This window comes from Oryzias latipes, chromosome 3 (genome assembly GCF_053564925.1).
Source record: "Oryzias latipes strain Hd-rR chromosome 3, Olatipes_Hd-rR_3.1".
Lineage (NCBI taxonomy): Eukaryota > Metazoa > Chordata > Actinopteri > Beloniformes > Adrianichthyidae > Oryzias > Oryzias latipes.
This window is the reverse complement of record NC_136239.1, coordinates 13,225,660-13,249,756: the sequence shown is the minus strand read 5'-3', so window position 1 is coordinate 13,249,756 and position 24,097 is coordinate 13,225,660. Positions and strand designations below refer to the sequence as shown.

The 24,097-nt window shown below is 40.3% G+C and overlaps 1 protein-coding gene across 2 annotated transcripts; it reads right to left on the bottom strand.

The window, feature by feature from the left end:
* Window positions 1-11,789: 11,789 nt before the first annotated feature.
* On the bottom strand, window positions 11,790-15,690 carry kcna4 (potassium voltage-gated channel, shaker-related subfamily, member 4). 2 transcript variants are annotated; one of them, XM_078945084.1, is made up of 3 exons: window positions 15,137-15,664; window positions 12,651-14,959; window positions 12,306-12,550 (listed from the first exon to the last, which is right to left on the bottom strand). In XM_078945084.1, the coding sequence occupies exons 2-3, from the start codon at window positions 14,350-14,352 to the stop codon at window positions 12,471-12,473; spliced, it is 1,782 nt and encodes a 593-aa protein (XP_078801210.1). In that variant the 5' UTR covers window positions 14,353-14,959; window positions 15,137-15,664; the 3' UTR covers window positions 12,306-12,470. The 2 variants fall into 2 exon arrangements, with proteins under 2 accessions (XP_020567661.1, XP_078801210.1); XM_020712002.3 differs by having other exon boundaries at window positions 11,790-14,959; window positions 15,137-15,690.
* Window positions 15,691-24,097: the final 8,407 nt, after the last annotated feature.

Sequence of the window (24,097 nt, the reverse complement as noted above, 5' to 3'; positions counted from 1 at the left end):
TAGCGACACATTAATGCGAGATTATTGAACGCAGAAGCGTTTGCATTGACTTTTCATCGGATGTTGATCCTTGAACGCACGTTGCTGAGGGCAATGCAAATGTAGCCTAAAGCTTAAAATATCCTGTAGTGGTGTCTCCCGAAGGACAGTTTATTGTGTTTATCCTTTTTCCAACATAATCTGATTATTAGTCTTTTTAGTCATTTGATAACCACCATCTACATGAAATAAAAAGTTTACAAGGCTATTAGAGAGTTCGTCCTCTGCTCACTGGCTCATCTTCGGCGAGGGGCAGGAGGGAAAACTCTTCACAGCTGAGCAGCTGCTCCATTTAATCAAATCTCAAGCCTGCTCATAGAAAGTGGCTGTGCTGTGGGGTTTTAGTTTGCACTCTGGAAAATGAGGGGTAAAAATCCTCAACTTGGTGTGACAAATCTTTGAAATGCTTACCTTCCCCAATGCCACAACAAATCTGTAATCCTCTGTTGCCCCAGATTGTCTGTGCGTGACAGCATACCTAATCGACGTTTTGATCCCTCAGTGAATGCCACAGGTATAAGACTGTTAAAAAAGATCAGTCCTTAATTTTTCTGACCCTTGTTTCAAAACCAACTAAAACCCCATCAGTGTCTCTGTTTCTGAAGCTTTTGTTTCTGAAATAGTCACGACACACAAGTAGATGTTTTGTTTGTGGGTGGACAGATGTAACACTGTGGTGTATTAAACTTTACGTGTAATTAGTGGCACAATCCAGACACTGAAAATAAAGAAAGATGCCAAAGCCTGAGACGCTGCTATATTAATGCAGCCAATTGGAAAGAATCATGTTGCTACCTGTCAACAGAGGTGCGTTATGTAGCTGCTGTTCGGTTTGAATTTACGGCACAGGTGTGCTTTATCACTTGTAATTTAGGGCTGTAGACAGTTAGTTTTTGTGGAAAATTAAGCTTTGAACAGTGGCTAATTGCACTACATTTCATTCATATGTTGACTTATTCTGTTGAAAAAGTTTTATAAATTGTTAAAATACAGCAAATAGTTCAAAAAGCCCTATGTATAGAATTTCTTCAACAAGTTTGCATAGTGTTTTTCATAATCCAGCATGACTGGACTTTTGGGTTTTATCATGTAAAGCTCTTAATTCTGTAACCTCAGTCACAATCACTGGTAAACAAACCTTTGTGAACAAACTAAAAACTGAAAGTGAAAGTTCCTCCATTTTTTTTCTCTGTTATTAGGTTTTATCAGATTTGCTTTTTAAGCTTTTGCGGATTGTTTTTTCCTTGGAAAATTGACACACCAAGTTTGTGACTGTTTTTATTATACCTGCTCTGACAACTTTCCACCGTCTTCACTCCACTGTCATTTCTGTTCAGTCCAGACCATTGACTGTTTATGAGAACTAGACAGACTGACCCCTCCCCCCTCATGTTCCAAACACGCTGGTTCCAGGAAGCCAAAATCCCATAGACTTCTATAGAGAAATTTACAGCTTTTACTCTGTCATTATACAGTGTCATACATTCTTGCTCTGCTTCTTTTTTAACATGTTCTTGCTAATCCTATTTTTTTTAAATATTTTTTCTGTAGTGCAAGTTATTCAAGCTGTAAATGGACCAATCAGATGCCTCAATGAACGTATGCGGTCGTTGAACATTTGAATTGTTTGATTGACAGATTCTCCAGAGCCTGCTTTCAAAAGGTAGGGGTGTGGCCTTCCAACAAACTCACTCCTGATTGGTAAACGTGGTTGCCATATAAATGTTGTCTCAGACCAACTCACACCAATAACTGCTTACTGACAACGTTTGGCTCCAACATGGCAGCATCCGTGTTGGAAAATAGTGACTGAATTGACTTTATTTGGTTGGAGACAGAAAAAGCCATTGTCTATAGGTGATGTCACACTTACTCAGTCCAGTTCTCTTGTACAGTCAATGGTTGACAAAGAAATCTATCCGATTCCAGATTGAAGATCATGTGAAAAACAAAAAGAAGTCAGGAGCAGTTTACCAAATGACCATTAGAAGCATGTGATCCAAATTCATTCTATGCTAAAATTATTCATATATATATATAGAGAGAGAGAGAGAGAGAGAGACACACATACATTTATATTTATATTGGGGGGTGGGTATAAAGAAACTTCCTAAAGTTACATAATAAAACTAAAAGCAAGACAGAAATGTTTGAATGTTTATCTACGTGCTCTAACATACATTGTCATACAAAAAAGTTGCAAAGAAGTTGCAGAATGGTAGGCATTTACCTTGGCCCACATTAAAAAGAAGAAAAAAATCATGTCTACATTGGAAAGCACATCTTTTTTAATAGGTGTCAACGAAACAAATTTAGTCGTCTTACTTTTTCAAAGACAATTACCATAAACACATGATGACATCTGGGACTGTCTGTTGCGTGTGTTGGCAGCAGAGCCATCTTCAAGGCCTGATTTACGCTCTAACAAAACCCGTGAAAGGAAAGGCATTCCTCCCTCATGAAATTTCATCTCATTTCATAGCTGTTATCCTTCCTGCTTTGATTACTTCCAAGCATCCTGATTTTATCAGTGAAGCATAATGGCTCATATGACTGGATTACTCACAATCAGTACTTAAAACAAAACTTTTTCTTTCTTTTTTTTCCAAATACACCAGCAAAAATATGTTTTTCCAAGCTATGGTATTTTGCTTGATTAATGACTTTTCCACTTATTAATTTTTTGGGGAAAAAAAGAGTCTATCTTGGCCCGTGGGTAAACAGTTGGAACAACATTCCTGAACAACTTAGTAACCTATTTGCTGTGCTGTAAGTCATCTTCATGAACTTCACTCTATTTAAATAGTCTGGTTTCTTCTATCAAAACAAACACATTCTAGATACAAAAGATAAAGTTTTAAAAACTGAGCACGAGATGGTCTGAAGCATGCATTGTGCTTTAACCAAGCATTTATCTGCAATGATCTCAAAAAAGTCAGTTTATCGGTACACCGACCTGAAAAGGCTTAGGAGGCCATTCTGGAACAGTTGGGAATTATTCATCCTACAGTAGCAAGATCGTTCGTTTGTACTCTGAACTGTTCCCAATCTTCCACACAGTAATGTCAGTCTAACCAAGCAATGCTCAGCGAAGATTTGAAACCCTCCAGCTCAGCATCTTAACTCTTAAAGATTTGCAATAGAATGAGACCACAAACACAGCCATGAAATCTAATCAGAGAACTTGTCACACGTGTGAACAATGTGCACGTGAATCCCTAATAACAGTGATCCCTAACCTTTTCTAGGTCATAGACCGGTGTAATGTCATACAATCTTTTCATGGACCGGCCTGTATGAGGCCGGTCAGTCTGCATCTGATTTTAGTTTCTAGGTTCCCTTAACGTTTGAGGGTAAAGTTTGTCTTCATCCTCTGGAAAATATCTGTAGCAGCTTTAAAGGGGCTATATCATGCAAAATCAACTTTAAGTGTATTATAGTGTTGTTTCCTCACAAAAACAACCCCAAAGCGGTATTTTTGATCCATTCAAGCATTTCTGAGTATTCCTCTAAAAACCTGCGCCCTGAGCACCAGCCCCTCCCAATCCACAAAAACACAATGTTCTCACAACGTGACGTCACAAAGTGAGAACAGCCCCTTCCAGGAAGGTCATGGGCAAAACACTTTCCTTTTATATGCACAATATGCACATCCATCTTTGCAAAAGTTCGGATGTTGTTCGTGGAAGAAATGCAGATACGCTGTCGAGGCCGACGTCATGTAATGGGCGGCGCCCACAAGGAGAGAAAGGCGGAGCCTCAGAAATCAAGTCATCTTAAATGAGCTGCAAAAAAACTAAAATTTAAATTAAAAAAAACTGTTCTTTAGTGTGCCAAAGGTAATATATATTTTCATATATATGGACATAGCAACGTATGATATAAGTCCTTTAAACCTGAACTCTAGATTTAATGTAGGAACCAGTAAAATGTGATTTAGATTTTTTCTGAACCCATAACTGTCAAAATGGAACTTGAAACATCAGATACCAACTTCAGCCTCATCTGACTTTTACAATGCAACACATAAACACACACACACACAAAAATTGAATGTGGTGGGGAGAATCCAGTAGTTTTCCAAAATAAAACTCCCTTCAAAATCAGGTTATATGGAAAACACCCCAGTACTGGCCCACAGCCTGGGGGTTGGGGACCACTGCCTGATAACAGCAGTTCATGAACAGGTGACCAAAGCCTCGTTTTGTAGTGGAATATAGAGACGAACTTCAGGAGCAAAGACAAATCAGATTCTGACTTGCCCTTTTCTAAAAACACACAGGGGCCAAACGAGTGGCAGATGGAGGGGTGCACCCATCCTGCTAAATGTGTAATCTGCAGGGAGCAAAACATTTTTTACAATTTAATTTCTTTTAAAATGTTCTATTACACCAGTTTTGACCATTTTACCATCTCACCTTCTGTTTATTAAATTATCCTTTGTGTTTTTAAAGTCGTGCTTTGAGCTGTGATTAAAAGAATTCTTCTGGTATTTGTCATGTCTGCCTTACATCTCTCACATTTAGCGCCATTTAACCAAATTCAATACCAAAAAGGACAATTTATTGATATAAAAATTGTTAAATATCATCCAAAAATAAAGTTGTTTAACTTCATTTTAGTCAATATCAGAAGGTTTATTAGGTCACAGAAATTGAAACTGCTGGGATTTTACCATCTGCTTTTCACAGATTTTAAAGAGATAGTTAGGAAACTGAGAAAAGTTAACATTTACACTTTGTGCTCTGTAGTTACAATATAATAACCAATGCAAAGCTTTTAGCTTGCAGTAATGTTTTAAAAAGTTTTTGAAAAATCAGGTTGAACCACAAAGCTGCTAAGATATTGTTATAAGTCCAGAGTGTTTTCCAACAATAAAATATCTAAACTGCTGGAAAAACAGCAGAGATAGTGGCTCCATGTATTTAGTGTTGCACTGCTAAGCATCTGGACATGAGCTTTTTTTAAATCCCTTTAAAACTACATAAAAGCTAAGGTGGCCCACAGTAAGATGTTCCTTTTTCTTACCGCAGTGAGATGTTCATCTTGGTGATGAATGGGCTTACTTAGCTGAGCAACTCATTGAATTGCGGCGAAGATAGAAAAGTCACAAGGCAACACTTTGTCTTCTTCACACGAGTGTGATGTCACGCCTGTTGTCTGATTTTCTGATGAACTACAACAAAAGAGATGAGTAGAACATTATCCATGCAAAATATCGGTAGTTGCCACTATCAACCTGTCATTTATTTTCACACTATGTGTCAAAAAAATCTAAATCATAGTATCTTGACTTTGCAGTCTACATAGAAGTAAAGCTTCACCAACATACATCCCAAAGCATCATTTGCCTCTTCATGCTATAGGTCACTAATTTGTAACATACCATTAAATCCACTTAATTCCACTTAATTTAGCATAATCTTGAAAAAAAATCACTGAAGACTATAGTTTTTACACCATATTTTCAGCATTAAAAGTCGCACCGTCAATGAATTAATGTCATATGTAAGGTGCACATACTATAAGGCACACAACACCATGGTCGGGGGGGGGGGTACAGGATTCTGATTGGCTGCTGGGTGTGCCTAAAGAAGTGATAATCTACAGTGATAATGCACGGCTAAAAAAGGAGTTCCAGTCACATAGCTTAATTGTTCCATATCACTGCTCTGGCTTCTCTGAAACAAACTTTTGCTTCATCAAATGGACAAAAACAAGCAGTGAGAGGTGAACTTTCTCTCTGAACTGATGCTTTGTTTGACCTATCGTGACAATCGGCATATATATCGCTTTCCATTGCTGCTGCAGTTGCGGTCGGAGTCGGCTCAGCCATTTTTACATTAACGTGCCGCACCATGTATCAAATACTCCGGTTTTTGTGAATAAGAAGTAAGAGCTCTTTCTGGTCACCGGCGGGAGCCGTCTCTAGAGTTCTAGCCACACTTCAGCTCCCAGCAACCCCAGCACACACTTCCTGGAAGCCGCACACCTGACTCATTCATTCAATCAACCACAGCATCCGTAAGCTCTGAGTGAAGCTCAGTGTAAGGTGCCGTTTGTGCCACTCTGCCTTCATTACCAAGCGCTCTATTTGGACCTGATCTTCTGTCTCCTGACCCTGTCTCTGTTCGTCTGCTCTGACTCTCGCCTTGATCCTACCTACCCCCTTCTCTTCTCTGATGATCTCATGCCTGTTGTCAACCCCTTCTTCCCTGACTCTGATTTGGCTTTGTGGACTTTTAGCTGAGCTAAGAAACCTGCTGCAATTGGAACCAGACATCTGCCTGTTCTTGTGACAGCGATTTAAACCCAAAATATAAAAGAATAAAGTACTAAAAAATGTTTGAATATTTATATATTTTGTAAGTGACCACAACCACGGTATAAGCGGGATGATGCCCTTCAAAGTGTGCGTTATCAGAAATGAAAGCACTTCGCAGAAGCAACCGTCAAAGTGGAGGATGGTTCAGGCTTTCACGGCGTGCTTCATGTCACATTTATAGCCAGAGTTGAACATGTCAATGTTCTGCCTCAGTATCAGTTGAGAAATTCAAAAAGAAAGCCCATTTTAAGCTGCTGTGTCATCATCACCTCACGCCGAAAATTTGAATTTTATATTTATTATGAGTAAGATTTAGTCTGGGAGTGATTGTTACACTGAGGTGTCCATTAACCTTTAAAGTCACAGGTTAATGATATTGATGACATGTTCTATAATGGAGTGCTGTCTGTGTTGTAATTGCAGAGTGTCTTGATGCACATCTGCACACAACATAAGAAAATGATCCTATCAGTGAGTTGTCGTGCCACTAAAGCAACCTCCTTGTGTTTTTGTAGGATTTACACTGCTGACATGTAACCAGTTTTAGATGCATCTGCTTTAGACTACGGCCAGCTTGTTTTGGTGTCTTCAGGGATGGGACCAGCTTTTGGTGACCCTGCGCACGTACCCACAGATGTAGAAGATGGATGAACGTCTGTGCTTCAGGTGAGACTCATTTTCTGAAAAGCCAAATGGGCCATTTTTCAGCAGGGTCAGCTGTGACTTTGACCTATGGTTGTCAGCACAATTTGCCGTCTGCTATGCAGAGCAGGTTGTTTCAGTCTGAAGGAGTCACCAAACGGAGGACTCTAGACTGCTGGAAGTTTAAGTAGGTGGCGTGCAAACTTTTTTAAGGTATTTGTTCTTGTTAATGACTTTGACATGTTAGTTTGTGCAAGCTGTATGTAGTTTTACCTCTTTAGGCCTTGGGTTCTTTAGGGAATTCCCTCCCTTACAGTAAAGGTTGTGCACTAAAGCTCAAAAATACTAAAATATATTAATATACCTTAATCCAGGACATAAATATAACTAAGTTATTTAGATCCCCAAGGCTGCTACTTAATAACATGTGATAATTAAAACCTTCCCTAACCTCTGCTTGTGTACCTCTCTATGTCAGTGAGTCATACTTATGTGACTGGTGTGCTGTATTTTATGTCAGTCTCCCAATTTAAATCTGAACTTTTAAAAGTAATTCCAAAGCCTTTGGGGTCTTCATATAGAACATATGTGACCTCTAGACTTCAGTCTGTGGTCTCAGTGGAGCAAAAGTAAAATGCTGTAGATCAAAGGTCTGAAAATATGACTTTTATTTTTTTCAAACCAATGACTATTGTTATGAAAATAACCTAGCCAGTGACCTTTAGAGGATTTTTTTTGTTCAATATGTTTGGCTGTTTTTTTCTTTGGTCTGATAATTTATGGCTTTTCGTTAAGAACAATTTCAGATCAAAGCCAAAAAATGTTATTTTTTTAAGATTAATATGGTTTAAAAAAGAAAAGCAAAAACATTTATTATAAACCTGTAACCATTGCGCTGTCTTAGATGACCCCACCCTTACATTGACGTGTTCGCCCTACCATGACAAAGGTGGATAAAGGTGGAAAGATTTCATGTAATCCATGGACACCAGTGAGGTTCACAAATCATTGAAGAAAAAAGGTTCAGCGCACTGTCTAGTGGGTCTAGATGACCCAACTCCCAATGTTAAAGTGCCTAGGATAGCACAAGGGTTAAAAAGACCCACTCCGATGAAAATTGTGTTGATGGCGTTTTTGGTGATTATCTTGTGGCATTTTTCTGACGATCGAGGACATATATAAAGAGAATTAAGCTCGAAATTGCATTTCTGAGTACACAACTGAGAGGCAAACTTCACATGAGCTATACTGCCACTCTGCAGAAACTATGTCCTAGAAAACCTTTGGCTAAAAAGGGCATAAACATATTTAAAGGATCGCTAGGAAGGAACGGTTTTAAAGGACCTTAAAAGATGATCAAAGTGGGACTTTTATAGAGTTGTTAGCGGTGGCTGACAAGGCTTTCCTATTTAACTTTTCTAGCATCTAGTGTGTTTTAGTGTTTTATTTCCTTTATCTTGGGGGGAAAAAACGTGAAATAAAAGGTTAGATAAGATGAAGCTTCAGTCTGTTTTAAAACTATTTTCATTTTTTGATATTGAATATTTTCCTTAGTTTTGTTTTCCTAACAAACTGTAAAGTCAAAGATTCTTCAATGGGCAGCATGGCAACATGATCCCCTACAGTCCAACTTCTTATTCTACATACACACCAGGGATGTGATGCCCTTTTAGCACATGGTGTTCAGACTGGACTGTCGCTACCCAATAGTAGTGCAAGTGTTTCAATTCTCGTAACTCTTCCAGGTGTTTTCTTTCACAGCTCTATTTCCATAAATGATCTTAGAATTCTGACTGGACACAAACCGCAATTATTATTTCTCTCGTAAATTAACATGAACTCCAGTCATACGTCATTACCAAATCTGAGTCCCTGAATGGTCAAAGTTTGGCCTGGTTTAACTTTCAACACACATTAGACACACTTTTTGTACTTACAACCAAAAACTGTCTGAGAAACTTGTGTAGCGACTTGTTAACGTAAACGTTTGGAAAGCAGAAGCCCGAAACGAAGCTTTAAACGTGATTACATAGACTTTTCATTGAAAGTAGTCGGCTGAACATGCATTTCCAAAGGAGGTATGAACATAGTATCTGTATTTTTACTATAGTGCAGGGAAAATTAATCAGATCTAGCTAAATAGTCATTGGGTTTTTCTTTTTGCCTAAAACATAAAGTAAATATATTTTTTATCTTACTTTTTTTAAAGAAGTTTAACTTTTTTATTGCTGCTCAGTGAAACTATTTTCTGTGACACAGAAAAAATAATTGGTGGCAAATTTTTACAATAAGAAAAGCTCAGTCCAGGTTTTTATTTGGCAAAAAAATACACTTGAAAGTATTTTATGGCCTTCATTTTTTACAACAAAATTTATTCTCATATTTGTCCCACCCGGCTTCTTTTTTTCTCCTCCCTTTCTCTGTGTCCTTGAACGGACACTGAATACCTTTGCGTGAAATAACCCTAAATAACTCTCACTTTGTCGCGCGGCTCAGCCATATGTTTTAAATTTACACTGCAAAGACTGAGCCTGCACGTGACAACGGAACGCCATGAGCAGTCAGAATCATCCAGTGCCTGTGGCTGAAGATGATACAGGCTGTGTTCACAGTCCAGTCAGCAGCCACAAGCCTCACAAAGCATCTAACCCGCATACTGATTAAAGAACACTTTCAACTGTATTTCTTCCTATGAGGCACACACACTCTCAGCGCTCACTGTGAGGTTTAAGCGGGAGATCCTGGTTCGTGTGAGGTTCAGGTATGGGCGGGAATGAAAAAATACCTTACACAAACAAAATACACAAACACTCATCGCTATAAATGAGTACATGCTGATGCTTTGACTGACGCAGTGATGGATGCACAGAACCATTTTACTGGAAGGAACGTTCTGGCTGCTGACATTACAGAGCCTTTTGGCATCAAAGAACAGCAAAGTTCTACAGGACCTTTGCTTACCTTTTTCAACTTTTTGACAGTAACAAATGCTTCTCCACTTTTTTGCAACTTGCAGTATAAATCATTGCTGCACTTTTCCAAAATGAGCATCTTGCCTACTTGCATATTTGAAACCAGGTGGTAAATTTCTATTTATTCTTTTGTTTTTGTTGAACTTTTGAGGTAAAGCTCAACACGTCTGGTATTATTTTTGCAGTAGCTTCCCAAAACTAACCTTCCTTCATTTCTTTGAGAGATGCAGTAAAGTTTTAGAGTACGATCGCATGAAATAACCCTCCTTTATCTCATTCAGAATCCATTATGTTGTAAATTTTTCCTTGTTTAAAGCTTCTCTTATTTTACTGTTCAAGGATGAAGAGCGCTAAGAGTTTTGACGTTTTAACTGAGTACAGGATATATATTTGACCACAAAGCCACAAACTTGTCATGCAGCCTTTGCTCATGTGAACTCTTCTTTGGCTGAAGCTCAAAGAGAAACGTTCCTGCTTCAGCAGATGGTTGTAAAAACATCCTACTTGTGCCAAATTCTGCAAACACACACACACATAGTCTCTCCCCTCTTTTCTCACACACAAAGTAAGTTATCTAGTAAAGTTAATAAGAAGCTAAAGCAAGAATTCTGTTGGAAGACAACCCTGATATGATTCTTTTTCCTCTTTTCTCTTTCCTTTTATTTTGGAGGTTTAAAATACTTTCATCAAGCAAAAACAAAATCTCATTAAATTACAGTGTTTGTGTTACTTTAGACAGAAATGCAGCTGGGATTCTGCAAAACCTCTTATCAACAGCCAAGAGTATAAAAACGGTGTCAGTGATTACTCTGAGTGATGTTTTTTTTTTTTTTTTTTTTTTTAAATGAAGATAAAAAATGGGGTTCAGATTGTGTATTAATGAGCTTCAGAATTATGAGGTGTTGCTTTTTTTTTTTACAAAAGTTTAAGTACAATTCCCCTGAAGTTGACCTGATGTCATCATGGATGAAATAATTGCCCCCGTTATTAATGAAAAACGCTGTGATATTGTTGCAAATGAGGTCTGAGGGTAGCTGTAAAGTTGCACAGGAGAAACATTAACTGATGTTGGCAGGAATGTGCGTCATAGTCGTCCAGCGTTCATATCGTGTTTTACACACGGTTACGCACGCGCATCCATGCATCTTTTTCTTCTTTTTCTTTTTTTTTTGGGGGGGGGGGGGGGGGTCTAAGAGATTACCAAGGTAGTGGAGATACATCCAAGGGCGAGAAAATAACAAATGCATTGCATGGATTTTCTTCAAGTGGTTCCTGTTTTTAGAGGCTTTGTTTGTGTGTTTTGTGTCAATTAAAAAGGAGTAAAAGTCACATACCTTGGAAGACATCCTTATTCCGCTGGTTTTCTGAGCCATGTACGCTTGTGCATTGACTTGAGAAAAAAAATTGCGCGTAAACTCTCCTTGAAGAATTTTCCACAACAGTCGTTTTTGCTATAATCTTCCATCTTGTAAAGGGATACTGTCACTTTGAGGTGGTTTGAATGAAAGTGGAGGAAAATGTAAAAAAAAAAAAGGTGGGGAGGGGTTTGTCTCAAGGCTCCAAAAATGTCCAGATGACCTGCAACGAGTCATTTCTCCAGCCATAAATGATGATGAATGTGCTTAACTCTTGTCATGGTGATGATTTACTTTAGTTTAGGATAGGAAGGGGATTTTTTTTTTAAACTACGTATCTCAATGTAGCCCTGACTCATTTAAAATAAAGCCTCTTTAGAAAGATATATAACAATTATGGATATATATTCATATTTTAAGTGTTGGAACAGAGATAAAGGTAGTTCTTCTGTCTTATTTTCTTCTTCAATGGAGTACAGTTTGGTAGGGTTTAAACGCTGTTGTTTTCTATGTTACTTTGCTTTTTTAGAAGTTTCTCTAACATTTTTCCGTAAAGTTATTCCTAAAATGTTGCCAGCATGGCCTACAGTTTTCTGTCTCTACAGGAACTTGCCCCAAACCCAGCGCAGATACTAATTTAGTGCAAACAAATGATAACTTTATTGCATAACAGCAAAATGATCGTCCCTACCCCTCGGATGTGACAAAAAAACTCATAAAGTGCGAATGCATAGCCTGTCTCTTCTGTGGAACTGGACTTAGATGTTAGAGTTGGAAGCCCGCAGCTCAGATGATACAATATGGTTCTGAAGTTGGTGTTGAGGAAAAAAGAAAAAGAATGGAGCATTTTCCTGCCACTGTGAAAGGGGTGGATGAGTGCGTAAGAGGGGTTGAATGGAGCGTAAAAGTTGAGGGGTAGTCACCTGATGCTGGGCAAAAAATGTCTTTTCAGAAAAAATCACACGTCTGTCTGAATAGATTTAGAGTTAGTGCTGTTTTTTCTGCTTATGTCTGTGCCGTTTCCTTTACTGGGGCTCTTGTCCAACCCGCATAGCGATTCCGTCAGCCCTTCCTCCATCTCCATGTACTCCGCTTTATCCCCCAGCGAGGAGCCCGAGGGCGAGCCTTTGAATTTCCTTAGAAAGTCGGGGAAATACGGACATCCTGGAGGCATGCTCTCCACCACAGGTGTCTGGTCCTCGTTGTTGTCGGTCTCCCTGTGGTAGAAGTAATTGAAGTTGGACACTATGACAGGCACCGGGAGCGCGATGGTTAACACACCCGCAATCGCGCAGAGGGAGCCCACTATCTTCCCACCTACGGTGATGGGCTTCATGTCTCCGTAGCCCACCGTCGTCATGGTGACCACGGCCCACCAGAACGCGTCGGGGATGCTCGTGAACTGAGAGGTGGGCTCGTCCGCCTCGGCGAAGTACACCGCGCTGGAGAAAAGAATGACACCTATAACTAGGAAGAAGATGAGAAGGGCCAGCTCCCTCATACTGGCGCGCAGGGTGTGACCCAGGATCTGCAGCCCCTTGGAGTGCCTGGACAGTTTGAAGATGCGAAACACCCGGACGAGGCGAATTATTCTCAGAATAGCGAAACTCATCGCCTGCTGGCCGTTGCCCTGGTGCTGCGCCAGATCCGTGCCTAGGGTGATGAAGTAAGGCAAAATGGAGACAATATCTATGGAGTTCATGATGTTTTTAAAGAAAGCGGTCTTGCTGGGACTCGCAAAGAAGCGAACTATAAACTCAAAGGAGAACCAGATGATGCAAACGGTTTCCACGATGAAAAAGGGGTCGTTGAAGGGCGTAAATCCGTGGTCGGGCTCAGAGGAGTTGTCCCGCGGCTGCAGATACTCCTTCTCATCCCTGAACTCTGGCAGCGTCTCCAGGCAGAAAATGACTATGGAGATGACGATGACCAGCACGGACACCACGGCGATCCCCCGGGCAGGGCTGGAGCTCTCCGGGTACTCGAACAGCAGCCAGATCTGACGCTTGAACTCGTCCTCCGGCAGAGGCTTCTCCTCCTCCTTCACGAAGCCCTCATCCTCCCGAAACTTCAGGATCGCCTCCTCTCCGAGTTCGTAGAACTTCACCTCCTCGGAGAAGATGTCAAACGGGACGTTGGCGGGTCTTTTTAGTCTCCCCCCTGACTGGTAATAGTAAAGAATGGCGTCAAAACTCGGCCGGTTCCGGTCGAAGAAGTACTCGTTCCTGAGCGGGTCGAAGTATCGGATGCGCTTGTCGGGATCTCCCAACAGCGTGTCCGGGAACTGAGAGAGAGTCTTAAGCTGAGTTTCAAACTTCAGACCCGACACGTTGATGACGACCCTCTCGCAGCAGCCGCACTCACTGTAGGCGTTCTCGTACCCGGACTGGGGCCGCCTGTCCGTGATCGACACGGTCTCCTCATCCTCGTCCATGTTGCACAGAAAGCTGGACCTCTTGTCTCCCCGGCCCCCCTGCTGCTCCTTTTCCTCCTCCTCTGCTCCCTCAGCCTCCTCCTCCTCCTCCTCCTCCTCCTCTATCATGATGTCCTCCTCCGATCCGAGCAGCGCCAGCTCCGAGTGGCGCAGGTCTCCGCCGAGAGTCCCCCGGTTGCGTCTCCACCGTCCGACGCCGCGCTGCTTTTTCCGCTCTCTGAGAACTCTCTGCTGCTGCTGCTCGGGATCCTGCTGGTGCCAGGAGGAGGAGGAGGGGCGCGAGGCGGCGCCGCTGCTGATGTTGGCGCTCGTTGAGGAGGAGGCGGCGCGAGACTGATGCTGGCGGTTGTTAAGGAGATGAGCGCTCGAGGAGGTGGTGGTGGAGATGGACCCCCCTCCATGGCCGCCTCCTCCTCCTCCCTCCGCAGCAGGGCCCCCGTCGGTCGCCGCCGCAGCAGCCGCCGCTCTGGACTGAGCAGCCTGACGCTCCCTCTCGCGCTCCCTCTCACGCGCCCGTGCTTGGGCATATCCGTACGGCAGGTGACTGTTGCACCCGCCATCCGCGCCCACCATAGCAAACTCCATTTTAAGTCTGTCTGAGCGCTATATAAAACGCCTCAAGGTGATGTGGACGCACAGCAGAGGAGAAAAGTTGGAGCCCGGCGCGCGCAGGGAGGGTGAATAAGGCATGAACCGTTCTGATCAATCAGATGGTCAGGTCAAGAAACATCTGTCTGCTTCAGGTTCAGTGAAGCTACTCACATAATGGGGGTTATGAAGCCCCATCTTCTCATGTTGGTACAAACACTCTAGGATTGCATGACATCATTAGCATCACAAAAAAAAAAATCCAGAGGCCGGTGGAATAGCCTGTTACGCAGACGCTCTGACAAAAGTTGCAGCCCCCCCTCCTCTATATGCACAGCATTATAAATCACCGAGTCAACAAGCTACACCAAAGCAGTCTGTCCGCGGCTTCTCCGGAGCCCATCAGGTGGTTATTTTCCCAGAGATCGGCGCCTAAATGCGTCCTTGGCTCTGCCGTGGTCACCCGATGATGCCATTCTCATGTGCTGGGATCCAAAAATAAGAGGAAAAGCAAAAGAAAAAATGGTACAAAAAATATTGTCTGCCGTATTGTAGACTCCCGGTTAAGCAGAATTACTTTTATTCCTCATGTTTACAGCAGATCCTGCAAGAATAAGGAAGAGGGAGGTGTAAATATTATAGCAAGAAAACTACATACATCATGCAGATTATAAAACTTCATTAATAATATCATTAGACTGCTAATATCGAATAGAAAAACGTCAAAACGAACATTACGCACAGGGTTTCCACATACAAGTGTCCTTTCATCCATACTTACATTTGAAAAGGTGCCAAATCAAACCGCCTCAACACCCAAAACAAATCCGCTGGAGGAGGAGGAGAAGAAATAGGAGGCGAGGATGCACATGTTTCCTCAAATTCCTGTTAGAATTTCTGGACGTTAAAATACCCAAATCCTTCGTCGTGTCCAACCAGCGACCAAAATCCACATCCAGTATATACATCCGTGCTCTGACGCACTCTGGAGATGACACTTTTTTTTTGGCTGCGTCTCGACGTCTTGTCTCAATTCAACAGGATCTATTGGCACTTCGGCCCCCGTTCCTGCAGCATCGCTCACTGTATAGAGGCAACATTCGGCTTTTAGGGGGGGAAATAGGAGGGAGGAGTAGAATAAGGTGTGCGATTAGGGAGTTGGCATTACTGACTGCTCCGCGCAATCCCGGTCAAAAAGAACCAAGGGTGGGGGAAAGTTTAGCAAGGCATTGATGAGGGGGTAAATGTCCCCACGGCTAAGTGTGAGCATCACGCCTCTGTCTGTCTGCCTCTGTATCCCTACCTATGCTCCTGTATCCCTCCCATTGTATGAGTGATGATGGAGAATCTCGGTGAGAAAGTGGTTCCTGCGTCGCAGCGCGCGCAGGCGGTGCTCGGTCCTCCCCCAGTGGATGCAGCGCGTCACTGCGCGCCGTGCTGCAGTCTCAATGCTGAGGCCCCTCTCCCGCTTTACCATCGCTTCTCTCCCCGAAAATAACTATGGCAGCGCTGTCTTTTCATTCACAAAACCACGTGATTAGACCAGAGCGCATGCTTCCTCACGAAATTAGAATTGTACCTTTACTGTTTACCATGTTGGCTCAGAGGAAGCGGCGGGAGGAATCTATTCTTTTTGATGCAGAATTGAAATGAAATGACGGGAACTTTAAAGTAGATGCAAATATCAGGTTTGATATTTTTAAAGCCCGCCAATATCAAGTTTTCCTTCTGAAATTTACACCTTCATTAATCCTTAAGTGTATGTTTATTAGTTTCCTTCATGAGGAAACATCAAAAACCATTAAGGCTCCCTTTGTCTGCTTTCCTCTGAGGTTCAATTAGGGGAAAAAAGAACACCATCTGGTATGGGAGTGAAATTAATTATCATATTATGAGATTGAACATATTGGAGAGTAAATCATGAAATAGACGCAGACAGAGTCAACAGGTAAAACCAATTATGTGAAACAGGAAAATTACTGGCCAAGCATCGTCATTTCTGAAGGTTTGGATTAAGCGATGAATGGACGGAGAGTCTAGTGGAGATTTTATGGACCACCATGGTTCTGGATCCAGAATGACATCTGAGGTTCTCCTACAGTTGGGAGAATGTCTTCTCCAAATAGGCAGCATTACCTGTTTTGTAGAGCTGCAAACATGCAGTTCAGAGGTTAAATGCAGTTGGGCGCATTTCAAAGATTTTTGAAAGAGAAAACAGTAGAAACCAGGGCGACTTTGTGCCACTCCTGATGTTTTTTCAGACTGTGTGATGTACCAAGAGCATTTTAAAGCTTTCCACCGCAAGCATCTGGCCCTCATTGTATGTCTCGCTGAATCTTTGGAAGAAATATGAGTCCATTGCCTTTATGGTGGCCCTGAAGTGGAAATTACACCAACAAATCATTCAATGCAAAAATAAATTAAAGATCCCAACCACAATTTAAAAAGGAAAACAAATAAGAAAAAAAACATTACATTTTAGAAATCCAAAAGAATTTCCACAAACCAAACAAAATAAGAAAAAAAAAGGAAACAAAATAAAAGTGAAATATTTTGGAAAACAAAAGTAATTTCCAAAAATCAAAATTAAATGTTTAAAAAAAAAAACAGAATATGAACCTGGAAAAGGTAGGGACTATGGGACATTGCTGATTGGATGATGACATTCGTTCATCGTTTCGACCAAAAGTTATTTGGCATGAAGCGATACTGGATCTGTTCCGTACTAATCATACAACTTTGATTAGAATGAGGACATTGAAGACGTATTTGAAAAACATAATCACTATCTGGGAATGAAAAAAGTCCTTTTTTGACAGCAATGTAAGTGAAAGGTGCAAGTGTGCAAAGCTGGGCCAAGGTATAATGAAAACTTCATATATGTAAGCAATGCAGTAATCACAGTATTGTGTTTTAACTCTCACATGTGTGTTTTGGAACTCCTCAACTATTTTTCTTACAAAATAAGCCATTAAAAACCCACATTTCACTTTTTCCTAAGCAAGCCTCAATTCAAATTTTGTCACTTTACCTTCTGAAGATTGAACAAAAATAATTTTTGAGTTCTAAATTATGCACTAAGCTTGTTTCTTTTTCATGTCTTAACAGTTTTATGTTATTTTTTCACTCAGAAAATTTAAAACTCTTCAAAATTTCCGTTTCCAGCTCACCAAAGCTACAAACATCCCTGACATTCATTATGCGTTTAGCCTATGGTATCACACTGGGCAAGCAGGGAGGGGCTTCTTCCTCTTTTTTTTTTTTTTTTTTTTTTTACTGTTTGCTAGCTACTTTTGCATGTTCGCCACCTACAGTTGGAAGAGGCTTGGCGCAAAATGTCAAAGCGGAGCAAATCTTGCGATTTGGGTACTAAACGGTTCGGTTCTTGTTAGCGTCCTTGCATTGGAAGTAGATCCCCCTCTTGTCCGGAGAGTAGTATTGGTTTGTCTTTATTTGAAAAAATAACACATTCGTGGCCAGGCTTGTCGCCATGTCTGGGTTCACCAGATAAACCAACTGGCACCAATGGCCATGAGTTTTGCATGTAAAGCTGGAAAATGGTTGGACAACCTTGTGTAGCAATGCATGAACGCTAGGAATTGGAATATGGATGCCCAAAACGCGCATTTACGCACGTGTACTTTTCCTTGGATGTGGCCGCTTTAATACATGTTGCCGAAAGTGATGTGAACATAGATTCAGAGATACTGCTAAAAATCGTATTCTCGACCAAATATGTCTAATTTTTGTACCACAAAGCCCTGCCGAAATAACACCACTTAAAACGCTTGACTTTTAGGATTATTTTTGTTTTTTAAGATCACTTATTCTTCTTATTTCTCATTTTGGTCACATGTGCTCTTATTTTAGTTATTTTAATGGAAACGGTACAGTAGAAGAAGGTCACTGGGAAAACATGCATCACTGCATTTCTCTCAGCGTAGGCAGCCTTTTTGCACAGATACTAATACGATTTTAAAGGCAGGCAGAGGAGCAACTGATCAGATAACTGTTGAGTCCCCGTTAATGATCATCCACCCAGTTGCCACCTTAGATTTATTTGGATAGAGGAAAACGCCTGCATACATGGTACCTTTCCAACCTCCCAGGTTGAATTTCATTGTGCAAATAATTAGTTTTTCTGCAGATCCCCTGCAGGCCCGGTGGGATCCACAAGAATCAGCAGCCGCAGCCATTTCACTTTAATCTCTTTCATTCAAGTATACATTTGAATCAAAAGCTCTAATTAGGACAGAACAGCCTGTTGTTCTAGATCCAATATCCCTCTAAGGAATGCTAATCATCTTCCAGGGTTTTTCACCAAATCTCTGGCTGTAAATTTCCTCCAGAGGGTTTCTTATGGTTGCTTCTGCCACCCCTTTCTATAATGCATTAAACTTTTCTGTGCCCCCTTTAATCCAAAAAAGGAATTGTGATTCACACGCTTTGTCTGAACCTCAGAAATGATGAGTGCTGCGGCGCAAACAATAATAATGCTTGCTGCCGCCACAGCTGTCCTCCAACCTTTTTTTTTTTAAAACACCAGAGGAGCTCTCCCTGTGAGCATGTGCAGCCGCACATTCATCACCCGCGCATCTCATTGAGCATGCTCCTCAGCCAGCACCAGGGGGAGTTGTGAGGTCAGTAATAATAAAAGGTGATGAAGTTACAATGCTGTGATGGACTAGCAGCCTGTGCGAGGGGTGCAGTCCGCTGACTACCGAACGACAGCTGGGACGCATGCCGGTCCCTCTATGGCCGTGAAACAGGTGAAGCTAATACAGAGAAAGGAAGTGGCAATGTGATGTTTCAGTGTTAGACACTAATGCAACTTGTGGAGTCATGTTAAAACTGATTTTTCAAAGTTGTCATTTGTGTAGATGCTGTTTGTGTCATTAATGAATAATAAAGACAAGATAAAAGTAAGAATACACAAAAAAAGATTTTTTGTCTAAAAAACAAATTCATTTTAGTATTGACTCATGCTCTAAAGTACCATTTTTTAATTTATTTATTTTAAAAACGATTACAACAATACAATTTATTGTCCAGGAAAGTCACGTTATACATTTACAAAATAATTAATTTCAGGAATATTTTTTTATTTTGTTGTCCATTCATTTATTTGTTTATCACAAAACAATATTAAAAATATTAATTTATTGTTGAGGAAAGTAACATTTTAGACTTACAAAAAAAATTCATTTCAGTACTATCTTGGCTGATATTCAATTTTTTATTTTTTGTTGTTCTTTTTACACACAGCGGTTACAAAAACAAAACAATACAACACATAACCCTTCTTTTTGACAATGAAAGGGGAACAGAAAGAAGAAAACTGTTCTGTTTTGAAAAAAATAGACAAATGTTCTGAAAAAATTAGAACAGGTAGTAAACACCAACAAAAGTGGATTCAATTGAGTAAACTTGAAATATAACTAAAATATAGTCAAAACAACCTCAAATTCTTGTTTAAATTTTTGGAAAATTACATTTTTAACATCTGTTGATTTACCTTTTTTGACTTGTGGATGAAGATCATTCTATAAACTGATTTCCTGTATTGATACACATTTTTCTTTACCTGTAGTTCCAAAGTGAGGTGTCTTAAAGATTGCACATACTTTTAAATTGTAACTTTTAAATGGTCTCTGATGTATATTATATATTATGGGATAAACATTGATGACATATTTTATGCATTAATTTTAAAATAAAATATTTGACCAAATCTGTGAATTTTAGTATCATTAATTAAAAAACAAGGGAGAAGATGGGTCCCTGGATTTACTTCCTGTTAGACATATTGCTTTTTTAAACGTTTTATTTTTTGAAAAATTAAAATTGAATATTCTATAGTTTTCCAAACTTCAATAAAATCGATCAGGTATAGATTACAAAGGAGTTATGTAATAAATATTTGACTGTTTTACATCTAAAATGGGTTTATTTATATGGTTGTGGTTCTAAAAGAACCACAGTTTGAACTAACCACCAGTTAGAATCAAACCTGAGTGGCACAGATGCTATGCAGTATATGACTCACTCTTGTCACTGCACTGTGCTGCACTTGAGCAAGGCATTTGTTCACAGTTGCTCCAGTGGAGCAGCTTATTGGCCACAGTTGGGTCGGCTAATCTTAAAAAAAAAAAAACAGGGTTGTAGTTTCACAAAAGACTTGCATTGATTTTTCCATTCCTAAGGTATTCATGTTTTTCTCTGACACTTTGCAGTCAAACCAAATCTTCCTTTTTCCAGAAGTAGTCATGACAAAGATTTCCCTGCAAATTTCTTCCCATAATGCAGCATTGCAGGAGAAGGTCTTTTTTTTTTACCATTGCTGTGGGAAAGAAAAGTTTTGTTTTCAACTCCAGCAGAGAAAATCGATTTTCTTAATACTGTAATATTGGCAAAAATGTATAAGTCTTATGTTGCTTTTCCAGATTTAGGAGAAATCTCAATAAGGTATGCATGTAGCAATAATACCAATGCAGTGCATGCATGCAAGTTTTAGCTCCATAATCATTATATTGATTTCTTTGAGCTCAGTTCAATTGGAACTGCCAGCTGCTATGTCAAAAAATGCCAAACGACTTGTTCTACCCTAAATACAAGACTAACCAGCTAAGACTTAAGTTCATTAGGGACAGAATGCATGCTAACAATGATGTATTTCACCTGACATTTCACACCTCAGAGAAGGAAGCGCCTGCAGCAGATTTCCTGCAGTCTTGATAAACGGGTGTGGCAGTTCAGCAGGATGCAGGAATGGGGGTCCCGAGAGGCTGCGAGGGCAGACAGGGAGGTCATAGATGCTTCATGGCTGCTGCCCAGGTAAAGCTTTTCTATCACTGCAGACTCACTGCACTGCAAATGCAACAGGAGTATTGAAAAAGATTCTTCCACAGCATAAAGGAAAGCTGCTGTATTGATCGGCAAGTGTTGACATTTCTTAGCAATGCCTCATGTTTTTGTTTCCCACGCATGATTGTTTATCTAAATGGCATTTATAAACCTCCTGGATTGATTTTTTTCAACTTTTTTGTTTTTGTTTTTAATCAGATTTAAACAAAATCATTGACCTCTTAAGCTAAGGACACACCAGCCGTGTGACTTGCCTTTGCCACCCCCCCTAAACGTGCTAAACATTCCAAACACGGGTTCTTGAACGTGCTTTCCGCTATATAGTGTTCACAATGGACAATCAGGGAGGGCCTTTTTCTACATTTTTTTCCATTGTTTACCAGCGCATGTCCGCCACCTACAGTTGGCAGAGGCTTGGTGCACATGTTGAAATGGTGCAAATCTTGTGAAGCTTGTTCCAAGCTTTGTCTTTCACAGCTCTATTCCGACATCAAGGATTGGTCAAAGTTCAACCTGGTTTAAATTTCAACGTGGGTTCAAGCACCGAGTGCTTTCTGTGTAGAGCCCGAAAACAGTCCTAGAAACTTGTGTAGCTATGTTGCGTAGCTATTTATGAGAGTTTTGAACATGGAAGCCCAAAATGCACATTTACGCGCATTTACATGACTTTTCATTGAGAGTGGCTGCTTGTACACGGGTTACCCAGAGCAGTTTGAGCATAGCTTCAGGAGTTTTTTTCATTCTACATTTCTGATTAAAGTCCCAAACCAACTATATTTTCATCTATTGTAAAATTGTTCCCAGTGGTCTATTAAGTATAATCATCCAGTGTTTTGCAAAAAAAAAAAAAACTGTGTCGTTTAAGACATATTTTCTGCAGAGCAGCAGAAGCTCATTAGAAATTTGCCTTTGGGTTGTGGGCAAGACTGTTGGGGTGGAAGTAACCCTGCGTTAATATGCCATCATGCTTTTGTTTACAGTCTCTCCTGTTAGCTCACAGTTCCTCACAATCCTAAGCTAACATTAGTGTAGCAAAAAAATGCAGGGCAATATCGGCATTATGCAGTCGTTCCAGTTTTGAGCCAGATGGCAGCTCAGACGATAAAAATGAAGACATTCATGGATCTATTTTTTTTTCAAGTGGACAGATTCTCATCTGCTCCTGACCCATCACGATTTGAAATAAAACATACTGTTTTAGCCCTAAATTATTGACCTCCATCACGAGAAAAATGCTACAAGAACAAGATAAAAATACCAAAACCACAATTTTTATTGAAGTGGGTCTTTAAAGAGAAACGGGTGCTTTTATTTAGTTTCTAATCAACTGAACTTTTTTTTGTGATTATACTTTATAAACTTTTCAACAAAAGAACACAACACAAACCAGCACAGCACAGCAGATATCCAATAGTAAAAGGTGCACACATATAGGTTACAATAACATGTTGGGGTGTTTTCTTGAAACAGTTACTAAATACTTAGAAATAAAAAATGTGAGCCTCCTTTACAAAGTATATCAGACAAATCTCGAGGAAGGTGATCCAGATAAGGCTGCCACATCTTGATGAAAATGTCGGAGTTCCCCTTTAACAGAGCACTGAGGCGTTCCATTGGAAAAACTTTAAAAGTCTCTCTGTACCACTGTGCAACAGATGGAGGTTTTATTTGTATCCATTGTAGAAGTATACATCTCCTAGCCAGGAGTAAAAGTTTTTGGAGCAACCTCATCTGTTCAGGTAACAAAGGCAACCTCCCTGACTGGCCTAAAAGAAACAAAATAGGGTCCAGGGAAATAGATCTATGAAAAATTGAGCTGAGCTCCGTAGCAACGTTTTGCCAAAATTTGGAGATGAACTGACACTGCCAAACACAGTGGTAGTCAGATCCAACAGCTTTTTTACATTTTATACAGAGAGGTGGTTGAATCTTATGTAAAACCTCTGGAGTATATTGAATCCTGTGTAAAATTGAATATTGGTTTTCTCTAAGTTTGTTGCATCTCTGAGGTGTTTGCAGATATCCTTAAACCTAAATATGAAAACCTTTCATATGACCACCTAAAAGGAAAATTTGTAGGAGGGTCCCTTCCCAACCTGTGACTCCCCAGTGTTAAGGTTTCAGATTTGTCAAAATTAATTTTGTACCCAGGAATTTGGCTGAATTGCTTAATAATATGAAGTAGAATTCAACTGAACTTTTAACTCGTGGATTGAAAGTGATGCAAAAAAAAACTTGGAGATTTTAAAGAATTATTCATGAGGACAGAGTATTTCAAGCTGAGGTTCCAACAGTCCAACGCAAGATTTCTGCTTTCATTTACTGATCAAAATAAGAAACTCTAAGCCAGGGGTGTCAAACATATCCGTATCCGGTCCGCCAGATGGTTCAATCCGGCCCAGTCATGAAGAGTAAAAATTATAAGAATGTTTAAAAAAACAAGCACGTTTCTAGTCCATTCCTGTGGCAAGTTGTGATTTTTTTTAAAGAAATAACCGAAATGCGCAATTCCGCCACTAGGGGTAGCAAAGGCTGAGCAAAACAGGTGAAAATGCATATCTTTGCACCTGCCAAAAGTGAAGCCTAATGGCTCTGTGTCTGAATAAGATGTAGTTTGGTTCCCTGCAAGCCCCACTGCTGTTACATTGTTATAAGAATGATCAGTAGTGACACTCTAATGACCAAAATGTTGTCAAAAAGAAAAAAAGGGTTGAAGTGAAGTGCTGAGTTTCACAGGAAAAATGGACAAAGTTTTATTTGTTTACGGAGTTGAAAGCAAAACCTGCGTGCTTGTTATGTCATCAACAGGTAGCAGTGCTCAAGGAATATAACATTCAGTAATACTACGAGACAATGAGACAATGAGGAAAATTTCATC